This window comes from Cetorhinus maximus, chromosome 21, assembly GCF_964194155.1.
Source record: "Cetorhinus maximus chromosome 21, sCetMax3.hap1.1, whole genome shotgun sequence".
Classification (NCBI taxonomy): Eukaryota; Metazoa; Chordata; class Chondrichthyes; order Lamniformes; family Cetorhinidae; genus Cetorhinus; species Cetorhinus maximus.
This window is the reverse complement of record NC_135899.1, coordinates 26,171,397-26,193,604: the sequence shown is the minus strand read 5'-3', so window position 1 is coordinate 26,193,604 and position 22,208 is coordinate 26,171,397. Positions and strand designations below refer to the sequence as shown.

The 22,208-nt window shown below is 43.5% G+C and overlaps 1 protein-coding gene across 2 annotated transcripts in view; it reads left to right on the top strand.

Annotated features, from left to right (window-relative positions):
• LOC144695785 (complement C4-like) overlaps positions 1 to 22,208 on the top strand; it is a 96,522-nt gene that overhangs the window by 49,496 nt on the left and 24,818 nt on the right. For both annotated transcript variants that reach the window (XM_078566768.1, XM_078566767.1), the window contains exons 22-28: positions 1,464 to 1,515; positions 1,719 to 1,802; positions 6,989 to 7,192; positions 9,519 to 9,594; positions 16,250 to 16,403; positions 18,412 to 18,522; positions 20,370 to 20,538. In XM_078566768.1, the coding sequence (XP_078422894.1) occupies positions 1,464 to 1,515; positions 1,719 to 1,802; positions 6,989 to 7,192; positions 9,519 to 9,594; positions 16,250 to 16,403; positions 18,412 to 18,522; positions 20,370 to 20,538 (850 nt within the window). The remainder of the gene's footprint in view (positions 1 to 1,463; positions 1,516 to 1,718; positions 1,803 to 6,988; positions 7,193 to 9,518; positions 9,595 to 16,249; positions 16,404 to 18,411; positions 18,523 to 20,369; positions 20,539 to 22,208) is intronic.

Genomic DNA, 22,208 nt, shown 5'->3' with positions numbered 1-22,208 from the left:
CTAACTCTCGGGCACTCAGCTGACGGCTGGGTTCAGACCACTGGATTTTAAACTGCATTGAAATAGTGAACAGCAATATAGCGCAGGATGCAGTTCCAACACTTCATCTGATCCCGTGGGTTTCCTGCCCGCAGAGTTAGATTAAAAGTTATCCCAAACAAGACAAACGCGTTCCTGGTTGTATTCGAACTGAGGTTATTTTTGCTCAGTCTCTGTTTTCTTGACTCAAAGTACATTAAACGGTTACATATTTAAGGGGATAAGTAGCATAGCAGTCATATTGCTGGAATAGTAATCCAGCAGATGTAGATTAATGACCTTGGAGCATGAGGTCAAATGCTACCTCCATAGCTAGGGAATTTAAATTCAATCAATTAAGTGGTCTTCGAAATAAAAAAGCTGGCATCAGTATTGATAACCATGCAACAATCAGATGATCGCAAAAGCCAAATTGTTCAGCTATGCCCTTTGGGGAGTGAAATTTGCCTTCCTTGCCCATCTGACCCATCTGTCATTCCAAACCACAGAAATGTGGCTGACTCTTAACCGCCTTCTGAAATGATTGTATTCGAGAAGATGACACACCCTCCCTTCTTACGGGCAACGCACTGGCATGCCAGCAACTCTTGCATTCTATGAAAGAAAAGGCTATTGGGAGTTTGGATAAGTGAAAGTTTGACCCACAATGCATTGCAGCTTCAATTTATTAGGTCATAAAGAGCACTTCAAGTACCAAAACAATAACATCTAAATATTAAACAAAAAGCAAAATGCTAATGATTTTAAAAATATTAAATTGAAACAGAAAATTTTGGAAATACTCAGCAGGTTTTGTCGCATCTACTGGAGAGAAAAAGCATGCATTGCATTCATGTTCACTCCATTGTGATTTAAGAAACTTTTTTTTAACTGTAGGTGGCAGCTCAAATTGAACTTAACTGGAAAACGTTTTTCATTAATATAGCAGGTCTTTCAGAACGTATTTTCTTCATACACAATGTAACATATTCTGCTCCTTAGAGTGTATTTTAGAAAATCGTACCATCTAATTAAAAAATAGATAATGGGGTGAAATTGGACACGGTGAGGGAACACAACCATTGTCTAGCCTTGTTAATGCCAATGGAATTGGTTGCGCGGTGAAGCATCAAATGAGTGATAATGCAAAATTGTCTCTCTTAATTAACTGATTAATGTTCATGTTCTTTGGAAGTTTGAAGAATAGGTGACCACCCATATCTAAAACAATAGCAAAGATGAAATACAAAACACTCATTCAATTTTCAGTCTTCTTCGCCCTTAAAACCTGCAGTATGAGATGCAAATTATGAAAATAATTTATGAAAAAATACTCAACCCAAAAAATGCTTGCTTCAGTGTAGTTGTGTTTCAATGACTCACAATTTTCTGCATCATAAATAGTTTCTCGCATATAATTATACACCTTGGGCTTTTTGATACAGGCAGAAGGCGTTCTGAAGACAGAAGGTCGAAGCATTTCCATTGATCCACGTGGCAAGTATTGGATTGAATTCAGAAACTAATTTTACGTCTAACGGAAGAGAAATGCATATTCCTAGAGAGTGGAATGATTGGTTATGTTATACTGCATTCGTTTAATTAATTCACAGACAGTTAATAGATATTAGAGATAGGTCACGTACATTAAGGGCCATTGCTTGCAATACATCTTCATGAAGTTTTTCATTTTTTATTAGTGAAGAGCTCCTTTGAAATATTTGAAGAAATCCCTTCCAACATGGTCCCGGACACCAAGTCCTACCTTTATATTCGTGCAAGAGGTAACCACTACTTTGCTATTGAAGGTGGAACTCAGATCAGTTATCATTTGTGAGGTTTCCCTGTGTTTATCAATGAAAATTGAACCATTTTCCTTTAATCTTTGCTTCTTAATTGCAGCTGTTATTTACTCAAAAATAGGCATCAACATCAGTTGATGTTATGCTCCAATCAATAATTAATCATCAATTGTTGACTCATAACTTGGCGATTGACTCCTTTTATTATTCACATCTGTCAATGGAGTGTGTTACAGAAGTTCACTCTTGGGTCACTTAAAGGCATAGGTTCCATTTGGGGGAAGATTCTCTCTGCGCTTGATGTAACAGAACAATAAAATGTTTATAATAGACCTGGAGCATAGTTTAGTATATCGATACATACAGAAAGCTTCTCTCAACCCTGAATCCTATTATCAGCTTTATTTTTCTGTTAGAGTTAATATTTTACTGTGAGAAAATAGGCATTAGATTATGGATATCAAACTGAAATGTAACACTTCTTGTTCTGATGTGTGTGCAGAACCCTTGTATTGATGAGAGTAAGTGCCCTGACATTAATGCAGCATTTGACCGAGTGTGGCATTAAGGGGCTATAGCAAAACTAAAGTCAATGGGAACGAAGAGAAATCTCTCCATTGTGGAATCACACCAGGCGCAAAGGAACATCGCTTATAAGAAGTTAATCATATCAGGTCAAAGAATTCACTTCAGGAGTTCAAAAGGCCAAACCATCTTCAGCATGTTTTTTATTCATTCATAGCATTTGGGGGTTGATGGCCAAGCCACCATTTATTGGTCATTCCCAATTGCACTTGAGAAGGTGGTGGTGAGCTGCTTTGTTGAACCATGTGGTGTAAGTACATCCACAGTGCTGTTAGGGAAGGAATTACAGAATTTTGACCCAGCAACAATGAAGAAATGGTGATACATTTCCAAGTCAGGATGGTGAGTGGCTTGGAGGGGAACTTCCAAGTGGTGGTGTTCCCATGCATCCGCTGCTTCTCATCCTTCTAGATGGTTAGGATCGTAGGTTTGGAATGCGTTGTCTAAGGAACCTTGCTGAGTTCCAGTAGCGTATCTTGTAAATGGTAGACACTGCTGCCACTGTTCGTCGGTGTTGGAGGGAGTGAATATTTGTGGAAGGGGTGCCAGTCAAGTGAGCTGTTTTGTCTTGGATGGCGTCAAGCTTCTTGAGTATTGTTGGAACTGCACTCATCCAGGCAAGAGGAGAGTATTCCATCAAACTCCGGGCTTGTGATGGAAGGAAGGTCATTGATGAAGCATCTGAAGGTGGTTGGGCCTAGAACAATGCCCTGAGGAACTCCTACATTGATGCCCTGGAACTGAAGTGATTGACCTCCAATAACCACAACCATCCTCCGTTGTGCTAGGTATGACTCCAACCAGTGGAGACTTTTCCCCTTGATTCTCATTGACTCCAGTTTTGCTAGGGCACCTTCATGTCATAGTCGGTCAAATGCTGCCTTGATATCAAGGGCAGTCACTGTCACCTCACCTCGGGAGTTCAGTTCTTTTGTCCATGTTTGAACCAGGGCTGTAATGAGGTCAGGAGCTGAGAGGTCCTGGTGGAACCTAAAATGGACGTCGGTAACCAGGTTCTGGTTACCCGCTTGATAGCACTGTTGATGGCCCCTTCCAACACTTTACTGATGATGGAGAGTAGACTGATGGGGTGGTAATTGGCCGGATTAGACTTGTCCTGCTTTTTGTGGGCAGGACATACCTAGGCAATTTTCCACATAGCCGGGTAGATGCCAGTGTTGTGTCTGTACTGGCACAGCTTGACTACAGACGTGGCAATTTCTGGAGCACAAGTCTTCTATATTATTGCTGGAATATTGTCAGGGCCCATAGCCTTTGCAGTATCCAGTGCCTCCAGCCGTTTCTTGATATCACTGGGAGTGAATCGAATTGGCTGAAGACTGGCATCTGTGATGCTGGGGACCTCCAGAGGCGGCCGAGTTGGATCATCAACTCGGCACTTCTGGTTGAAGATTGTTGCCAATGCTTCAGCCTTATCCTTTGCACTGATGTGCTGGGCTCCCCCATCATTGAGGATGGGGATATTTGTGCAGCCTCCTCCTCCATTGAGTTGTTTAGTTGTCCACTACCATTCACGGCTGGGTGTGGCAGGACTGCAGAACTTAGATCTGATCTGTTGGTTGTGGGATCACATATCTCTGTCTACTGCATGCTGCTTACACTGTTTGGCCCGTGGGTAATCCTGAATTGTGGCTTCGCCATTTTGACACCTCATTTTTAGGTATGCCTGATGCTGCTCCTCGCATGCTCTCCTGCACTTTTCATTGAACCTGGGTTGATCCCCTGGCTTGATGGTAGTGGAAGAGTGGGGGATAGCTGGGCCATGAGGTTACAGGTTGCGTTCGAATGCAATTATGCTGCTGCTGGTGGCCCACAGCGCCTCATGGCTGCTCAGTCTTGAGTTGCTAAATCTGTTCGAAATCTATCCCATTCAGCACGGTGGTAGTGCCACACAACACGATGGAGGGTATCCTCAGTGTGGAGGCGTAACTTTTTATCCACAACAACTGTGCAGTGGTCACTCCTACCGATGCTGTCATGGACAGATGCATATCTGGCAGGCAGGTTGGTGAGGATGAGGTCAAGTATGTTTTTCCCTCTTGTTGGTTCCCTCACCGCCTGCCACAGACCCAGTCTAGCAGCTATGTCATTTAGGACTTGGCCAGCTCAGTACGTAGTGGTGCTACCGAGCCACTCTTGCTGATAGACATTGATGTTCCCCACCCAGAGTACATTATGCACCCTTGCCACTCTCAGTGCTTCCTCCAATTGATGTTCAACATGGATGGGCACTGGTTCATCAGCTGAGGGAGGGCGTTACGTGATAATCAGCAGAAGGTTTCCTTACCCATGTTTGATCTGATGACATGAAACTTCATGGGGTCCAGAGTCGATATTGAGGACTCCCAGGACAACACCCTCCCGACTGTATACCACTGTGCCTCCACCTCCGTTGGCCTGCCCTGCCGGTGGGGCAGGATATACCCAGGGATGGTGATGGTGGTGTCTGGGGCATTATCTGTAACATATGGTTCCGTGGGTATGACTATGTCACGCTATTGCTTGACCAGTCTGTGAGGGCAGCTATCCCAGTTTTTGAAGTAGACCCCAAATGTTAGTAAGGAGGACTTTGCAGGGTCGACAAGGCTGAGTTTGCCGTTGTTGTTTCCGTGCATAAGCCAATGCTGAGTGTTCCGTCCGGTTTCATTCCTTACAGACTTCGTAGCAGTTTGATACAATCGAGTGACTTGCTAGGCTATTTCAGAGGGCAGTTAAGAGATAACCATATTGCTGTGGGTCTGGAGTCACATGTAGGCTAGACCAGGTAAGGACGGCTGCTTGATCAAAGCTGCTTGATCAGTGACCTTCCCTCAATCATAAAGTGAGAAGTGGGGAGGTTTTCTAGTGAAACATGTTTTCATCTGCCTTTCAGAACTCCTCAGATACTGAAGCCATCCGTGTCCATAGGTAGCATGACGTGAGCAACATTCAGGCTTGGGTTGATAAGTGGCAAGTAACACTTATGCCACATAAATTTGTGCCAGGCAATGGCCAGAAGAGCTAAAATAAAATGAACTTAAAAATTGCTGGTGGAGGAATAAAAGGTGCCACCTCAGTTATCAACTTCCTTCTACATCCAATAGACACTGAGCTATGCTTTCCATATGCTACCTGCATTACCAATTTCAAATAAAATGCCAGCATATTACATTTCCCCGATTGCTCTGCACAGAAGTGTGGGAGATTCTATTGTAGACGGAAGTGTGGTTTTCCATATGTCTTCTGAGAATTTCCAGTCTTCCCCGCTCAACTAGGCCAAATAGAAACTAGGCTTGGTGAGATGTAAAGGCTTTAGAGTGGGTGGCTACAAGATGTACGAAAATGCCTCCAGCGATACGGGGCTTCAGCTACGTGGTTAGATTGGAAAAGGTAGGATTGCTCTCAGAAATGTGAAAATTGAGATTAAATTTGATAGAGGTGTTCAAAAGCATGAGGGTTCTCGACAGAGCGGAGACCCATAGAATAAAGAGAGGAACCGTTTCCATTCGCGGAAGGAACAAGTAATAAAGAATTAAGGTGATTTACAAAAGAACCAAAGTTAACATGAGAAAAAAGGACATTTTTGTGCAGCAAGCGTTCTGGAATTCACTGCCTCAAAGAATGGTGGAGAATTGGATAAGCCCTGGCGAGCGGAAAAATGCAGGGCTACCGGGCAAGGGTGGAGGAGTGAGACTAGCTTAGTTTTTCTCCAACAGGATCGTTATGGCCTCAACCGGCCAAATGTCCTCTGTGCTGCAAAAATTCTTTGATTCTTTAATTCTGCAACGTACACCAGGGAATGTCAACTCATTCTGGAGGGATATTATTTTGCAGCAGTGGCTAGATAGTGAGGGAGCACCCCCAACATTGCAAGATTCCGTGAGGGCGTATGCAACCCTGGCAGACATGGCCACACAGGAGCCTGCGTTCAAACAGCTTAAAATGGGATTGATGCCGTTCAGGGTTCAAGGCCTCAAGCCTCACTCTCCCGTCCCCAACGTGTCCACCAGTTAAAATGACTCAGAGGAAATTTAATCCCTCAGAGTTTGTCATCAGATTCAAAGAAAAGCTCAGTTACCAATCCGAGAGGGTGCTGTCTCTGGCCCGTGGCTGCAAGAGAGCCGAGAGAGATTTTTATTTGTGGCAGAAGTTCCATCACAATGGGAATGCAGTCCATGCACATCCAAACTGAAAACCTCATTCATGTTGCTGCTATTGCCTGAGTTTAGATGGACATCAATCAAAAGCCAATGTAATTTCACAGCAAAGCGTCATTTTACTCCATGCGCTTTGCAATATGAGAGTCGCACAGGGCAGCAATATGTCTGTGGTTGTGTCGTTGCTCTATTTAAAGCGAATGGCAAAGGATAGGGCACGATGTTCAGTTTGACTTGTTTCAGAATAAACTGCCATTCGTATTCTGTGGTGGTAGTTGTTGACATCTGGAATTGTGACCAATCTGAATTATTTGTCGAATCGATTCTTTGAACGATTCCTAATTGTCGGACAGAGTACTTCTTTCCCTTGAATTTTAATGACCCATTCCCATTCCGTTCCTTTACTTTTCATGTGTATCTTTTTAGGTGAAGTGTTGGGGGAAACTGTGCAAAATTGCCTTTCGCCGGAAGGAGTTGATCGGCTCATTCAATTACCATCAGGGTGCACCGAGCAAACAACATCTCGATTGGCACCAACCGTATTTGCTGTTAATTACCTAGACAAAAGCGACCAATGGCTTTGCCTAAAAGCGGAAAGAAAAGATGAAGCGATCGAGCATATTAGAGCAGGTGAAATATGCATAGCAGTTATTCAGATGCATTGAAGCACAGAAACATAGAAAATAGGAGCAGGAGTAGGTCATTCGGCCCTTCGAGCCTGCTCCGCCATTCATTATGATCATGGCTGATCTTCTATCTCAACGCCGCACTCCTGCTCTCTCCCCATACCCATTGGCGCCTTTAGAGTCTAGAAATCTATCTATTTGCTTCTTAAATACATTCACAGCCTTCTGTGGTAGAGAATTGCACAGGTTCGCCACCCTCTGAGTGAAGAAGTTTCTCCTCATCTCAGTCCTAAATGGCCTACCCCGTACCCTGAGACCGTGATCCCTTGTTCTAGACCCCCCCCCTCCCGCCCCCCCCGCCCCCCCGCCCCCCCAAAACCACCCAGAGGAAATATCATCCCTGCATCTAGTCTGTCCAGCCCTGTCAGAATTTTATACGTTTCAATGAGAACACCTCTCATTCTTCTAAACTCCAGTGAATACAGGCCTAGACAGCCCAATCTCTCATCATAAAACAATCCTGCCATCCCAGAAATCAGTCTGGTGAATATTCACTGTACTCCCTCTATGGCAAGTGTATCCTTTCTTAGGTAAGGAGACCAAAACTGCTCACAATACTTCAGGTGTGGTCTCACCAAGGCCCTGTACAACTGCAATAAGACATCCTTGCTCCTGTACTCAAGTTCTCTCACACTGAAGGCCAACATACCATTTGCCTTCTTAACTGCTTGCTGCACTTGCATGCTTGCTTTCAGTGATTGGTGCACAAGGACACCCAGGTCCCTTTGTATATCAACATTTCCCAATCTATCACTATTTAAATAATATTCTGACATTCTGTTTTTCATACCAAAAACAGAAAATTTACCCATGTTATACTGCACCTGCCATATATTTGCCCACTCGCTCAACTTGTCTAAATCGCCTTAAAGCCTCTTAGCACCCTCCTCACTGCTCACATTCCCACCAAGTTTCGTACCGTCAGAAACCTTGGAAATATTACATTTGGTTCCCTCATCTAAATCATTGATATATATTGTGAATAGCTGAGGCCCAAGCACTCATCCCTGCGGTACCCCACTAGACATCGCCTGGAAACATTTCTTAAATGTTAGCAAGAATCGGTACAAGGGATACCCTTGTATATGTACAAAATTATATGAAATTATAAAATCACTGAATGACACAACGAAGAAGGAGGTCAATCAAAGCTGCTTGTTCCAGCTCTTTGAAAGAAATATCCATCAGTCCCGCTTCCCTGTTTTTGTCTCACAGCCCTGCAAAATACTTTAGTTCAAGTATTTACCGAATCCACTTTGAAATTTCCTATTTATTCTGCTTCTCGCACCCTCCAGGTCAGAATACCTTGCCGCATAATTTTCTTCCTCATCTTCTCTCTTGTTCTTTTGCCAATGTCTTAAATCGGTGTCCTCTGGTTAGCAGCCCTCCAGTCTCTGGAAACACTTTTTCCCTTATTAGGTTATCCAAAATTTTATGAATTTGAACAGCCACAAACCTTCTGCTCTAAAGAGAACAATCTCCGTTACTCGAATCTCTCCATCTACCTGAAGCCTTCCAGCTCTAATGCTATTCTTGTAAATCTCCTCTGCAGCCTTTGCAAGGCTGTGACCACCTTCCCAAAGTATGGCGTGCAGAAATGGCCACAAGACTCCAACTGAGGACAAGCCAGTGAGAACCTTTTTCCTGGAAATTGACTTGGGCTCAAAAGCCAATTAAAGTAGCCGTTTGATGTATATACTACCATATTATTAGCCTGAGCAACCTCTTTACAAATCGTCGTTCCCACTAATGAAGCAGACATAAAGTCTGCTTAGTTTTTGCTGCATTAATTGTGCTTCCAGTAATTATATAGGGCGAGGTTTACCAATCTGGGTCTTGTCAACCAGTATTTTATCATGCCTTAAAACACATATGAAGGAGATTGTTGACTGGCCAGGACAGTCGCTGAAAGTCGTAATCAAGCAATATCGGTTGAATTAACGTGTCGGCCGTAGTTCCGTTGGTTGCACTCTCGACTCTGAGCCTCTAGGTTCAAGTCCCACTGGAAATCCTGGGCAGGTCATCTGTGAAGCCTGTTCAACCTAGAAAATCCATCAATGTCCCAGAGCTCACCCCAGTTGTCTCAGGCCCTGGCACTTCCTTCTAACCATCATTACGAGAGAATAAAAACTTCTCTATTACCATACTTTCTGCAGAATAAAATGGTGTTGCAAACGATAGTATGAAAATAGGCAGCAAAAATATTGTGGGAGTTAATCGCAGTAATAAAGATTGTGCGTGTTTGTCCAACTTTGCGTTTTTCTTTGCAGGGTACAAAAGGATAGTGGAACATCAAAGTCCTGATGGATCATACGGAGGATTCGACCACTACTCCAGCAGCAGATGGTGAGTTTGTATTGTTTTTCGCGCCATTTTTTAATGCTTTCCCATTCACTTGTGCTTCACCATCAAGCAACCTTCAGCTCAGACATTGGACTCCAGTATCTGAGATTTTCCATATCCGTTCAGAGGGTGCTTCTTAGTCGAACGGCTCTAACCTTTGTGGAAAAAATGAGCAGTTGTGGAATTTAAAGTATCAACCAATATAGGAAGCCAATATTGAAATTCCTGCAATTGCTTCATTTAACTTCTTGGGATGGAACATACGAACATATGAATTAGGAGCAGGAGTAGACCACTTGGTCCCTCGAGCCTGCTCCTCCATTCACTAAGATCATGGGTGATCTGAATCTCAACCCCACGTTCCTGCCTACTCGCGGTAACTTTTCGCCCCCTTGTTAATCAAGAATCTATCTAGCTCTGCCTTAAAAATATTCAAAGACTCTGCTTCCACCGCCTTTTCAGGAAGAGAGTTCAAAGACTCACAACCCACTGAAAGAAAATATTTCTCCTCATCCTAGTCTTAAATGGGCGAGCCCTTATTTTTAAACATTGGCTCCTAGTATTAGATTCGTCCACAAGAGGAAACATCCTCTCCACATCGACCCTGTTAAGACCCCTAGGGATCTTATGTGTTTCAATCATGTCACTTATTATTCTTCTAAGCTCCAGTGGATACAAGCCTAGCCTGTCCAACCTTTCCTCATAAGGCAACCCACCCATTCCAGATATTAGTTTGGTAAAGTTTCTCTGAACTGCTTCCAACGCATTTACATATTTCCTTAAATAAAGTGACCAATACTGTACACAATACACCAGATGTGGTCTCACTAGTGCCCTCTACAACTGAAGCATAACCTCCCTACTTTTGCATCCAATCTCCTTTGCAATAAATGATAACATTATATTAGCTTTTCTAATTACTTGCTCTACCTGCATATTAGCCTTATGCAATTCATGAATTAGGACACCTAGATCCCTCTGCATCTCAGAGTTCTGCAATCTCTTACCATTTAGATAATGTGCTTCTTTATCATTTTCCTACCAAAATGGGCAATTTCCCACTTTCCCACATTATACTCTATTTGCCAGGTCTTTTCCCATCTGTATCCCTTTGTAGCCTCCTTATGTCCTCTTCACAGTTTACTATCCTATCTCTCTTTGTGTCATCAGCAAATTTAGCAACCATACCTTTGGTCCCTTCATCCAAGTCATTCATGTACATTGTAAAGGTTGAGGCCCTTGCACTGATCCCTGTGGCAAACCACTCGTTACATCTCATAAACCAGAAAAGACCCATTTATGTCTACCCTCTATTTCTTGTTTTTTTAATTCATTCATGGGATGTGGGCATTTCTGGTTTGGCCAGCATTTATTGCCCACCCATAATTGCCCTTGAGAAGGTGGTGGTGAGCTGCCTTCTTGAACTGCTGCTGTCCATGTGGTTTAGGCACATCCACAGTGCTGTTAGGGAGGGAGTTTCAGGATTTTAACCCAGTGACAGTGAAGGAACAGCGATATATTTCCAAGTCAGAATGGCTTGGAAGGAAATTTGCAGCTGGAGGTGTTCCCAAGTATCTGCTGCCCTTGTTCTTCTAGATGGTAGTGGTTTGGATGGTGCTGTCTAAGGAGTTTTGGTGAGTGCCTGCTTAGCTAGCCAATCTCCTATCCACGCCAATATGTTATCCCCTACACCATGGGCTTTTATTTTTCAGAATAACATTTGACATGGTGAAAAACCTTCTGGAAATTTAAATGCAGGACATCCACCGGTTCCCCTTTAACCACAGCATATGCTACTTCTTTTAAAAAAAACTCCAATTAATTGGTTTAACATGATATCCCTTTCACAAAACCATGCTGACTCTGATTACCCAGAATTTTACCAAGTGCCCTGCTATAGTATCTTTAACAATAGCTTCTAACTTTTTCTCTATGACACTGAACCGAGGGGCAGTGCTGCACTGTTGAAAGGGCAGCGCTAATAGAGAACTGCACAGTTAGAGGGCCGGTACTGAAGGAGCCCTGCATTCTCGGAGAGGCAGTACCAAGGAAACGATGCACTGTCGAATGTGTCATCTTTTGAGGAGATGCTAAGCTGACACCTCGTTTGCACTTGTGTAAACTATCTCATTTCAAATCAAGCAAAGGAGTTCCTCCTTTTGTCCTGGCCAATATCTTTTTCCTCAGCTAACATCACTAAAACAGGTGATTTTGTTATCAACACTCTTTATGGGATCTTACTGCGTGAAAATTGGCTACAATGATTCCTATATTACAAGTCACCACACTTCAAAGCTACGTCATTCCTCGTGAAGCACTTTGCGATGTCGTAAGTTGATGAAAGGGGCAATAGGAATTCAGTTCTTGCTTGCCTTAGGTGATCATGTTAATCAGTTCTCCAAAACACCCCTTGTTGTGATTTCGGGGTGTGAATCCCGAGCAGTGTCAGAAATTGATGATTGCAGAAACACAGTTTGATGCTTCACTGATAGGCTTTAGAGAATTCTTCAGGCAGTGCAACATTTATTAGAAGGTCAGAGCTACCCGACATTCGACTCACCGTGTATTAATTATTTATATCTGCTCCTGATGTCCCCTGTTTAATTTTTAATCGACTGTAATTGTTTCTCCTTGAATTTCCAAGTTCTGTTATCCTTGGACTGATTGTTTAGCTATTTGTAAAGTGAGGATATTTTCTACTAACCCAGTTCACATTCCCAGATGTCTCTCTCGTTGCTCAAGAGATTCTCACTCCATTAAGGTTCCTGCTCTTCAGACTGCACTCGGCTTGTTTTTTGTCCTGCGAGTTCGGTTTGATTCGATCTGATCGTAGCCTTGTTCATATTGAACATCCTCGACCTTGTCTGTGCTCGAGGGTCTTGTCTGTTTGTGGCTTGTACATTCCAGATGTACCCATGATTACGGGTATGTCCTAAACATTCAACGCTCCCCGTACCGCTGTGCTCACCACAACCTGTGATCCACAATCGGTGCCGTGTGCCGCCGCCACGTGTACACTCTCGACCTCTCGCGACAGCAGCACCAACTACCTCAAAGCTGTCCTGCTCCGTAGTTTCCCTTGATCCTTCATTCCATCTGAAATGATACCATAATCTTCCACTCTGTCCCGAGCTGCCCTTTGTCGTTTGTCTCCCCTTTGCATTGCACCTCAATGCTTTTGAGCTTGGCATCACATTGAGCTCTAGTGTCACTTTCGCCTCCATGCCCATGCCCAACATTTTGTCCACCTGTTCTCCCCTCGATCAGCAGACCCCGTCATCCATTTCTTGTATTCTCCCTCCACCTAAACCCCTCCCTCTGGCCTCTTACTCACTTTTGATCTTTCGATTGAGAACTGTCAGTGTGAAATTGTCCGTATCAATTTCTTTGCTCCCCTCACTCACTCTAGTCTGCCTCTTTCAGAATTTCTTGACTCCATCCCTTCAGATTCAAGCCTAATACTGGTAGCAAACCTGCTGACAAGGGTGATGCTTTTGCAAGCTCTAGTTAGCAGAGGCTGAATACCAACTCTCTGACACTTCCTCCTGCTGCTCTCCGCACCACCACACCCCCAACCATCAACTGACAGCGAATATCAAGGATTGTTTTCGGGACCGCCACTGACCTCATGTCTTCTGGACACGGCATCCTACCTCATCAAACCCCAACGCCGAACAGGCCGATCCTACCTTCTTCCCAAGATCCACAAACAGGCCGCCCTGGTAAACCTATCGTTTGAACCTAATCCTTCCCCACGGAACTGATTTATCCCTATCATGGCTGTTTTTTCCCCGTTGTCCAGTCTCTCTATACTTAAATCCGTGCCTCTGCTGACCTCTTTTGCAACTTCAGTAGTTTCAAATTTCCTAGTGCTAGCCATCTCCCCTTCATCATGGACGTCCACTCGCTTTATACCTACCAAGGCAATCTGAGAGCTCTCTGTTTCTTCCTTAAGTAGTGGCTTAACCAGCTTCCATTGACCACCATCTTAGCTGACCTTGCTTAACTTGTTCTCTCACTGAACACCTTCACCTTTTTATTACTCATCTCACTTTCTCTAAATATAATGTGTTGTACTGGTATCTGCATGTGTCCCAGCTATGCCTGCCTTTTGTGGGATATGTAGAAAATATCTTGTTCCAGTCCTACTCGAGGCCACTCCCTTAATTTTTTCTCCAGTGCATTGATAACTGTATCAGTGCACTTCCCTGCTCTCGCTCTAAACTGGAAAACTTTATCAACTTTGTTTCTAATTTCCACCCTTCACTCACATTCACATGGCTCACCTACGATACTTTCCTTCTCTTGCTCGACTTTTGTTTCTCAGTTTCTGGGAATAGGCCATCAACCAATATTCAGTATAAGTCCACTGCTCTCATAGTTACCTCAACTACACTTCCTCATCTGCGAACTTACTGATCATACCTCCTATATTTACGTCTAAATAATTAATGTACACTACAAAGAGCAAGGGTTCCAGCACCGATCCCTGCAGTACACCACTCGTCACAGGCTTCCAATCACAATAACAACCTTCGACCATCACCCTCCGCCTCCTGCCACCAAGCTAATTCTGGATCCAATTTTCCAAATTGCCATGGCCTCTTACCTTCTTGACCATTCTCCCATGTGGGGCCTTCTTAAAAGCCTTACTGAAGTCCATATAGACTACATCAACCACACTACACTCATCTACACAACTAGTCACCTCCTAGAAAAATTCAATCAAATCCTCTAGTAGAAATGCATAGTGTTTGGAGTATTTTTATGCCCTTGCTAACCTGTGGCACAATTCTAGTGGATCGTGTATTTGCACTCCCAGATCCCTATTTTCCTCTACTCCACCTAGACTTGCATCTTCCAAGCAATAAGTAATAATCTGCCTTCAAAAATGTGCTGCGTCATATCTAGCTATTTTGAATTTCATTGTCCAATTATCTGCCAATTATTCACTTTTATGTTTGTCTATTGCCCTTCTGCAACTTGTTTCGGCCTTCTTCAGTATTGGCTGTCACACCCCCTCCCCATTTGGAGACCTCCACCAGCTTAAAACTTCTGTTTTTGATTCCAACGTCCAAAGCGTTAGTTTAAATCGTGAACAGCAGTGATCCCAGCACTGATCCTTGTGGAATGCCACTTCCCACCTTCTGCCACTAAGAATAACGGCCCATTACTCCCAGCCTATGCTTTTTGTCTTGAGGACACCTGACAAGCAATTCTGCCACTTGTCTCCTGCCTGCACATTCTCTGACCTTATTCATTAATCTGTTCTGACACACCTCATCAAAGTCCTTTTGAAAATGCAGATAAACTACATCTACTATAGCAGTTATCTGCCCTTCCTGTTATCCCCTTAAAAAATTCAAGAAAGTTTGTCCCTTTTGAAATCCATACTGACTATATGTGTGTGTGTATGCGTGTGTGTATATGTGTGTCTCTGTGTCAGTTTATTCTTTCTACATGTTCTTCCATTATCTCATTTTGTAGTAATGCCATTATTTTCCTTCCACCGATGTGCAGCTCACTGATCTATAATTCTCTGGGCATTTCTCTCCCTCCTCTCCCCCTCCCCACCCCCCCCATCTCTTCTTAAATAATGGAATTACATCAGTTATCAGTTTGCCTTCGGGCACTACACACTTTTCCAACGAATTACCAAAGATCTGTGGTAACGCCTCTACTATGCATTTCCTAAATTATTTCAAAATCGGTGTATACAATCCATCCGGACAAGGAATATAATTCAATTAAATCTTTTCTCAGCCTCCTCTATTCCAAAATGAAAACAACACCAGCCCGTCCATCTTTCCTCGTAGCTAAATATCGCTACTCCTGGCAACATCCAATATGAAGTCCTCTGTACACTGTCTATTACGATCATATATTGCCTTTGATGCTGAGCCTGGAACTGTACACAGTCCTCGAGCTGTGGCCTAACTAGACAGAGATGGTTTCAGTTTAGCATCTCATCTGAAAGATGGGCACCTCCAACAGCCCAGCTGTTTTCTGCTCAAGTCCTGGAGTGCGACTTGACCCCACAACGTTGTGACAGAGACAAGAATGCTGCGACTGAATCGCATCTGACGCAGTACTTTTTTTTAACAGTGCAGCACTACTTGACGATAAGTGTTAACACAGACTTGCTATTATTCACATGGTTGCCGCACTCCTGACGTAACATCCTTAAGTTGACCTGGTTACCTGCAAATTGGGTAATAAAATGCACCCCTAATTTTGGCTAATAATGAGTCCAAAAAATTGTAATTGTAACATGGCGTGTGGAAATGTAAATTAATTGCCCAATGAATTAAATCATCACGAAGAAATGGTTCAGTGATACTAGTGGCTTCAGCATCCTTGACTGCTTTACAGTTCCTTGATACTCAGACCGTCAACAACTTTCCAAGTATGGTTGGTGTGAACTGCTAGTCGTCCTTAATTAATGCGATCTTCTACACAGATTAATCTCATTATATTAAAATAATTTTCGGAAGAATGTAAGTCCAGAACGGAAACTGTTAACACTTAGTAACTTGGCCGAGTTTAATATTGAAAATTCTGGCTTTAGGTTTTATTGCAAGGGAGAACAATTGAACAAAGTAGGGTTCAAGGATATTTCCGATCTTTCTGACAATGTATTTTTTTTCCCACACTTCAGGTTAACCGCATATATTGTTAAGATACTCTCGATTGTTAGGAATCAAGTCGATGTTCAAAAAGAACACATTCAGAAATCCGTCTTGTATTTGGTGAACGATCAGAAGGAAACTGGAGAATTTCACGATCCTAATTCATCTTTTAGAGGGTTGAAGGTCGTGTAAATATTTCCATTAATCCACATTTTCAGCCCTCTTTGCATGCGCTGCCCTCCCTGTTGAGGCGATTATCCTCTTAACTCCATTGCATTTCTTGGCGTTTCCGGTGGAGGGGAGGGAGGTGCAAGTTTGTCTTGGGTGATAAAGTGAAGTGGACAGTGCGGCATTAGCTTCCCGTTATACAGCGGGCGCCATACTCAGCTCATTTTAAGTGCAGGGAACTGGACATCAGGTGGACTGTATAACGGACGGCTGATCAGATACCACCCAAAACAAACTTCTATCCCTTCTACCCAAAGAATTCGTTAAATATGCATTTCTGTTTCTGCTCTTTACCTTTACTTGTTACCAATCGTTTCCTTCGTTCTTGGGTGAGCTCCTTTACTTATCCTAAAGTGTTGGTCGCGCGAGGTAAGATGTTGCAATGGATTCCGTCTACTCCTTGTAACTTGCGCCGATGCCCGAGTGGAACTACGGTCTCATCCACTGGGGTCTAAACTCATTTTGTGCGAAAATGGAAAACGGGCATAACAGATCCGGCCGATTGTTTGATTCCAGAGAGGTTAACGGGGGGAAAAAAATAAATTCTGGAGGAGTGTAGACCGGTGTGGATCGGCAAGGCATTTTCGCCCGTTTTACGTTTTATACAGCATTCACATCTAGCCTAGAAACTTTGCTTGATAACCTTTTTGCGAAGCCCAGTGCGAGTTAAATGTACACTGTAAATGCAAGTTGTTGAAATAGTCATTACAACCTTGCTAAAATCCATGGAGCCCGCTTTCCCTTTAGTTTTCCGCCCATCCTCATTTTTCATTTAAATCCCAAACCCCCACCCCACCCCAACACCCCCTCCACCCACCCCGACTCCAAGCGTCTACATGAATATGATTTCAATGGGATGCAGATGGATGGGTCGGAGAAAAATCTCTGGTGCCTGAAATAATTCTCTTGATAGAGTCTGACAGTTGAGACTGTCTCTCCAACTGCAGGCACCACTTAGCAAACCTCCATCTCCTGGGGAATCATTTTGACTTTGGCTGATGGTACAAAACAGTCAATTTCGGACCAATCGGCTGTCAGACGTCTCTCCATTTCTTCACTTCCTTTGACGGGGAAATGAAGGAAAATAGGGTAATCTGGGTAGCTCTATCTCAAGCCATACCCACTATCGTCAAAAGTTAAAACTGCGCTTAGTGACTGAACAGCATGTGAAACTCATCAGTTGTAACTGATTACTTTCAGGCCCCCTGTTGGATCCTTAGCTTCGGTGAAGCATAATTATAACCTAGCACTTCACATGAGAAATGCGCTAGATTGGGTGGAATGAAGGATTTAGACCTGAAGCAATAGCGCTCCTCTGTCGACTTCAGTTGGAAGGCCTGTGAAACCAGCGTTTTGCACGATGCTGAGTTTCCCGGCGGGCGGGTTAGGTTAAAATCCCACTCGTTTGAGATTTCAAGGTCATTCAGGCAAGGGAATGATGACGGCCGTTTGGAGACGTTTGTCATCTGCCTGCCCAAAGTTTTCTATTTTCTAGGCGGCCGACGCTTCGTTGGGGCTCCAGCGCTTCAATAATATTGATTCTGGCTGCTTCCCTCTCCCATTTTTAGATCAGAAGTCGTAAACTACTGATGATTCTAACTTGTTTCCTATACCCTACCATCAAAATATTCACACAAATCAAGTTCAAACACATACTTGGGCAGAGGCACGGAGCAACAGTGAACATGGCTGCCATGTTGAATCTTCCATCATGTTCACGTAATGAACATTTCCCACGGGCAACAATAGTCGGGCTGGGACAGAAGATCACATTGGGTGCGAAAAGAGGGGAACTATCCACAGTCCCCTGGTATTATCCATCATAAGGAGACGTCAACAAAAACTCACCTCTAGCGACCATTTTTTTTCGCGCAAATGTGAGAGTGATTTTGCGCCTAAGCTAATTAACTGTGTAACATATTTTACTTAACTCTCTGATGGTATTCTGGTTTGTTTATTTTAGGGTGGAATTCTCAATTCAGACATGAAAGCTCCAATGACAGCCTTTGTTGCAATAGCACTACTGAAATCCCTGCCTTCCTTTCAGGAGGATCCTGAAAAGGGGCAACAAGTGGTAAGCTTCAATATTATCCGTTTATCCAAGTGTTTTCTTTGTGTCCTTATTGCAGGGGTGCCGATGAAGTGAATGGAGATAAAAATGGGGTAAGATATATGAGACAGGGGGCCAGCTCCCTTTCACTAGCATTACACCTATCACCGAAAGTGAAATGTACAAAAGTCAACTCCGAAATGGACACAGAATGGGCGTTGTTGGCACAGCAACGTGTTAGAAACCCTGTTCATCTTTCCTTTACCATCGACTTCAGGTCTCCAATGGATTGCAGTAAACCAACTCGATTTCTAAGGAACTTACTAAGCATTGTTCCTAATGGTTGCAGAAATCGAATTCAGTATTAGCATCTGCATTTATATTCATAATCAACCAAACCCTAAATAGTCACAGAAATTTTACATAACTAATTTTCTCTGATCGCATGTTACAAGGTTAGACCTCACTCCGGAGTTATCTTCCAAATAGTCATTCATAAAAGTCAAAAATGTGATTGATTGTCTTGCAGAAGTCACTGAGATGCCTTTTGTCGGGTAACACAACCTATTTCACGTCATCTGTTCCTACGAACTATGTGGAAATATAAAGGGCTAGGATAGAATGCTCCAAATTATCGAGTTATCTGCACTTTCCTAATAACCAAAACATAATGTACATAATCTGTGTGTCACACCTTTTCATGAATAAAAATTTCTGCGTGGAAAATAAGAAATTAACATTTGTATCCAGTTATCTGACAGTATGATATCACCCCAATGCTCGCTAACCTGTACTGTCTCTTGGTAGAGTAATGCCTCCATTTTAAAATGACCATTCGCATTTTATAATCCCTCAATATCTTTCTATGTGCCCTTTTCAGCTCCACTGATTCTTCATAAGTTAACAATACTCTAAATGAAAGTGGAAACTTTAATCACATGGGGCTTCCTACAGTCTCAGCTGATCCCAGGAGCCTATGTCTGTCCAGGAGGTTGGGCTGGCTTGAGCTAAGATTTCTGCACTCCTTCAATTCTGGCCTCATGATCATGCACTGTTGCAGTTAGCCCACGATCACTGTCTGTCCTTTCTGCTGCTTAAGGTAAAGTCTTGAATTTCCTCGCGAAACCTTTCCGCCTCTCTATTTTTCAGTCTTTAAGAAGCTCCTTAACACCTAACACTTTGACCAAGCCTGCTGTCAACTGTAGTAAAACCTTCTTATGTGACATGGTGTGCATTATTGACGAGGTTTCTGTGAAGCACTTTGGCGCTATACGAATGCAGCCTGTTGTTGAGTTGCGATGTAACACATGCTCGTTCCTCGTAACACGACAACAGACTGCATTCGCATAGCGCCAAAGTGCTTCACAGAAACTTCGTCGATAATGGACACCAAGCCACATAAGGAGATTTTACGACAGTTGACAAAGGGCTTGGTCAAAGAGTTAGGTGTTAAACAACTTCTTAAAGTGGATTCCCCGATGCGGTTGGTCATTTTCACAGAGGCAATGCACTGTTACCACAGGACAGGAAGCACGTGTATTAACTATTATGGAGCCAGTTATTGCGCCATGGTGGAACGCATTCACTTCAGGCTGTAAATGTTAGGGGTTTTTTTTAACGACACGCTGGCCTGCTGAATCCGAGGTAAACTGCTGAGTGGTTAGAGCAAGTTTCAACGTTGAAAATCTTGCAAATTGCAAATCAAAATGAGAGCGATGGAAAGCATTCTCAGCAGCCCTGTGTCACAGGAAGTTACATTGTGACTGCTTCTTTTTCATTGGAGCAATGCTAAGTCTCAGTCTGAAGAAAGCCTACTCCTGATGGACCCTAAATTTCTTCTATTCTCCTATCTCTACCTTTACTTCTTTCAGAAAGCAAGCATTTCAAGAGCGATTAATTACCTTTCGAATGAACTTCCCAATATTAAGCGACCCTACGCGTTGGCTGTCACCGCGTATGCCCTTGCTTTGGTGGACCCTGGTAGTTCGGCTACTCATGAGGCGGATGACAAACTGAAACAAATGGCAATTTATGATAAAGGTAAATGTTTAACCTTTAGTCTTGCAGCAGAGCGAACGGAGATTATTTAATAAAGTACTATCGGGTTAAATTACTTTCTTCTTTAAATTATGTGTGAACAACATTGTAATTTACTCGTTTGCTTGTGCGTGGGATAAAGGCAAATATTATAAATACGAATGACACGAGCACGGTGGTCATGTTAATCGACTAGCAATCCAGATGCCTGGCATTAATTTATCCATCGACCTGAGCTCAAATCCCACCACGGCAGTTGGGAAATTTAAACTCAAGTAAATTAATAATCTGTAATAAAAAGCTAGTGTCATTAATGACGCCCATGAAAACGACCTACTTGCCGTAAAACAAAACACCAGGTTCACTAATCCTTTCGGGAAGGAAATCGGCCATCGGTGCTCGGTCCGGCCTACATGGGATTCCAGACCTGCGGGGAAATGGCCGACTCTTAACTGCTCTCTGACATGGTCTAATCACCCATTTATGATCAAGGAGGTAGCTTACCAGCACTTCCCCAAGGGCAGTTAGGGATGGGAAACAAATGAAGGCCTTTCCAATGGTGTCCACATCACATGAATGAAAAATAAGTAATATGTTAATTAAAATTACAGCATTGCAAGACAACAAAATACGTGCCCACGCACTCGTCCTTGGTGTCTTCGTTTCGCACTATCTAACAGCCTTCTGTCACAACGTGAACCGTTCCATAACGCAATGCGGGGTTTGCAAATCTATCACCCTCCCAGAAATCAATTTCACGGGTCTTCTTTGAAAGCAAACATCCATGGCCGAGGCTTAATTTGCCTTCCCCTAGCCTGAATTTATGTGCATTGGCTTTCTGTTACTCGGTGGTTTTAAATAGAGCTCTGATGCACTTTTTTATACCACTAACTTAATGGCGAGTGTTTTCAAGCGATCATATTTGATCCCGATTTTTGAAGCCTGGGTTTCCCAATTTTATGGTAATTTACTTAAATAACCTCGCAGGTCAATTAGGTCGGTCTGCTCAAACCCTACTGGACTATCAGAGAGATCAGGGGCCACCTCTTGTTAGTGGAAGCTAATTCATTGGTTGCCTCCCCGTTTGCTCACATTGGCCGCTCTCCCCCAAGAACTGCTGAGCAATTATGGGGCCGCCAATGCAGCAGCCTCGGAAACGCCAGCGGGAGCAATAACCATTGATGGGGCTGCAATGGGGGAAGAGATATGCGGCCTGACAGCCAGGTAAGGCGAGTCTGGGGCACAGGGACCTGTCAAGCAATCCTTGGCGAGGTTGGGGTTTGGTGGGGGAGGGAGGGGGGTTGGTTAGTGGTATTGGGTGTTGATGAAGGAAGGCAACGCCATTGGTGCATGGATCCCTCTCTGGGACAACAAGTGCCTGAAAAGGAGCCCCGCACCTGGAGCCCACCAGGAAGCCGCCAGTGTTTACCTTGTAGCGTCCCCGTGCATTGAGCTTCCCTGCCCACCCCTCTCTCAATTCCTCCCATTCTCCGCCTGCTAGTTACTTACCAAATCATGCCTTTGCCTTGGGATGTTTCACAGTGTCAACAGTGCTCTCTAAGTGCAAGCTGCTGTTATGCGCAAATGCATCGCGCGTAATTCAGCACAATCATTGTAGGTCCATTTTTCTTCCTTTGACGAACAGCAGCATTGTTGTGTTTTATAAAACTCGT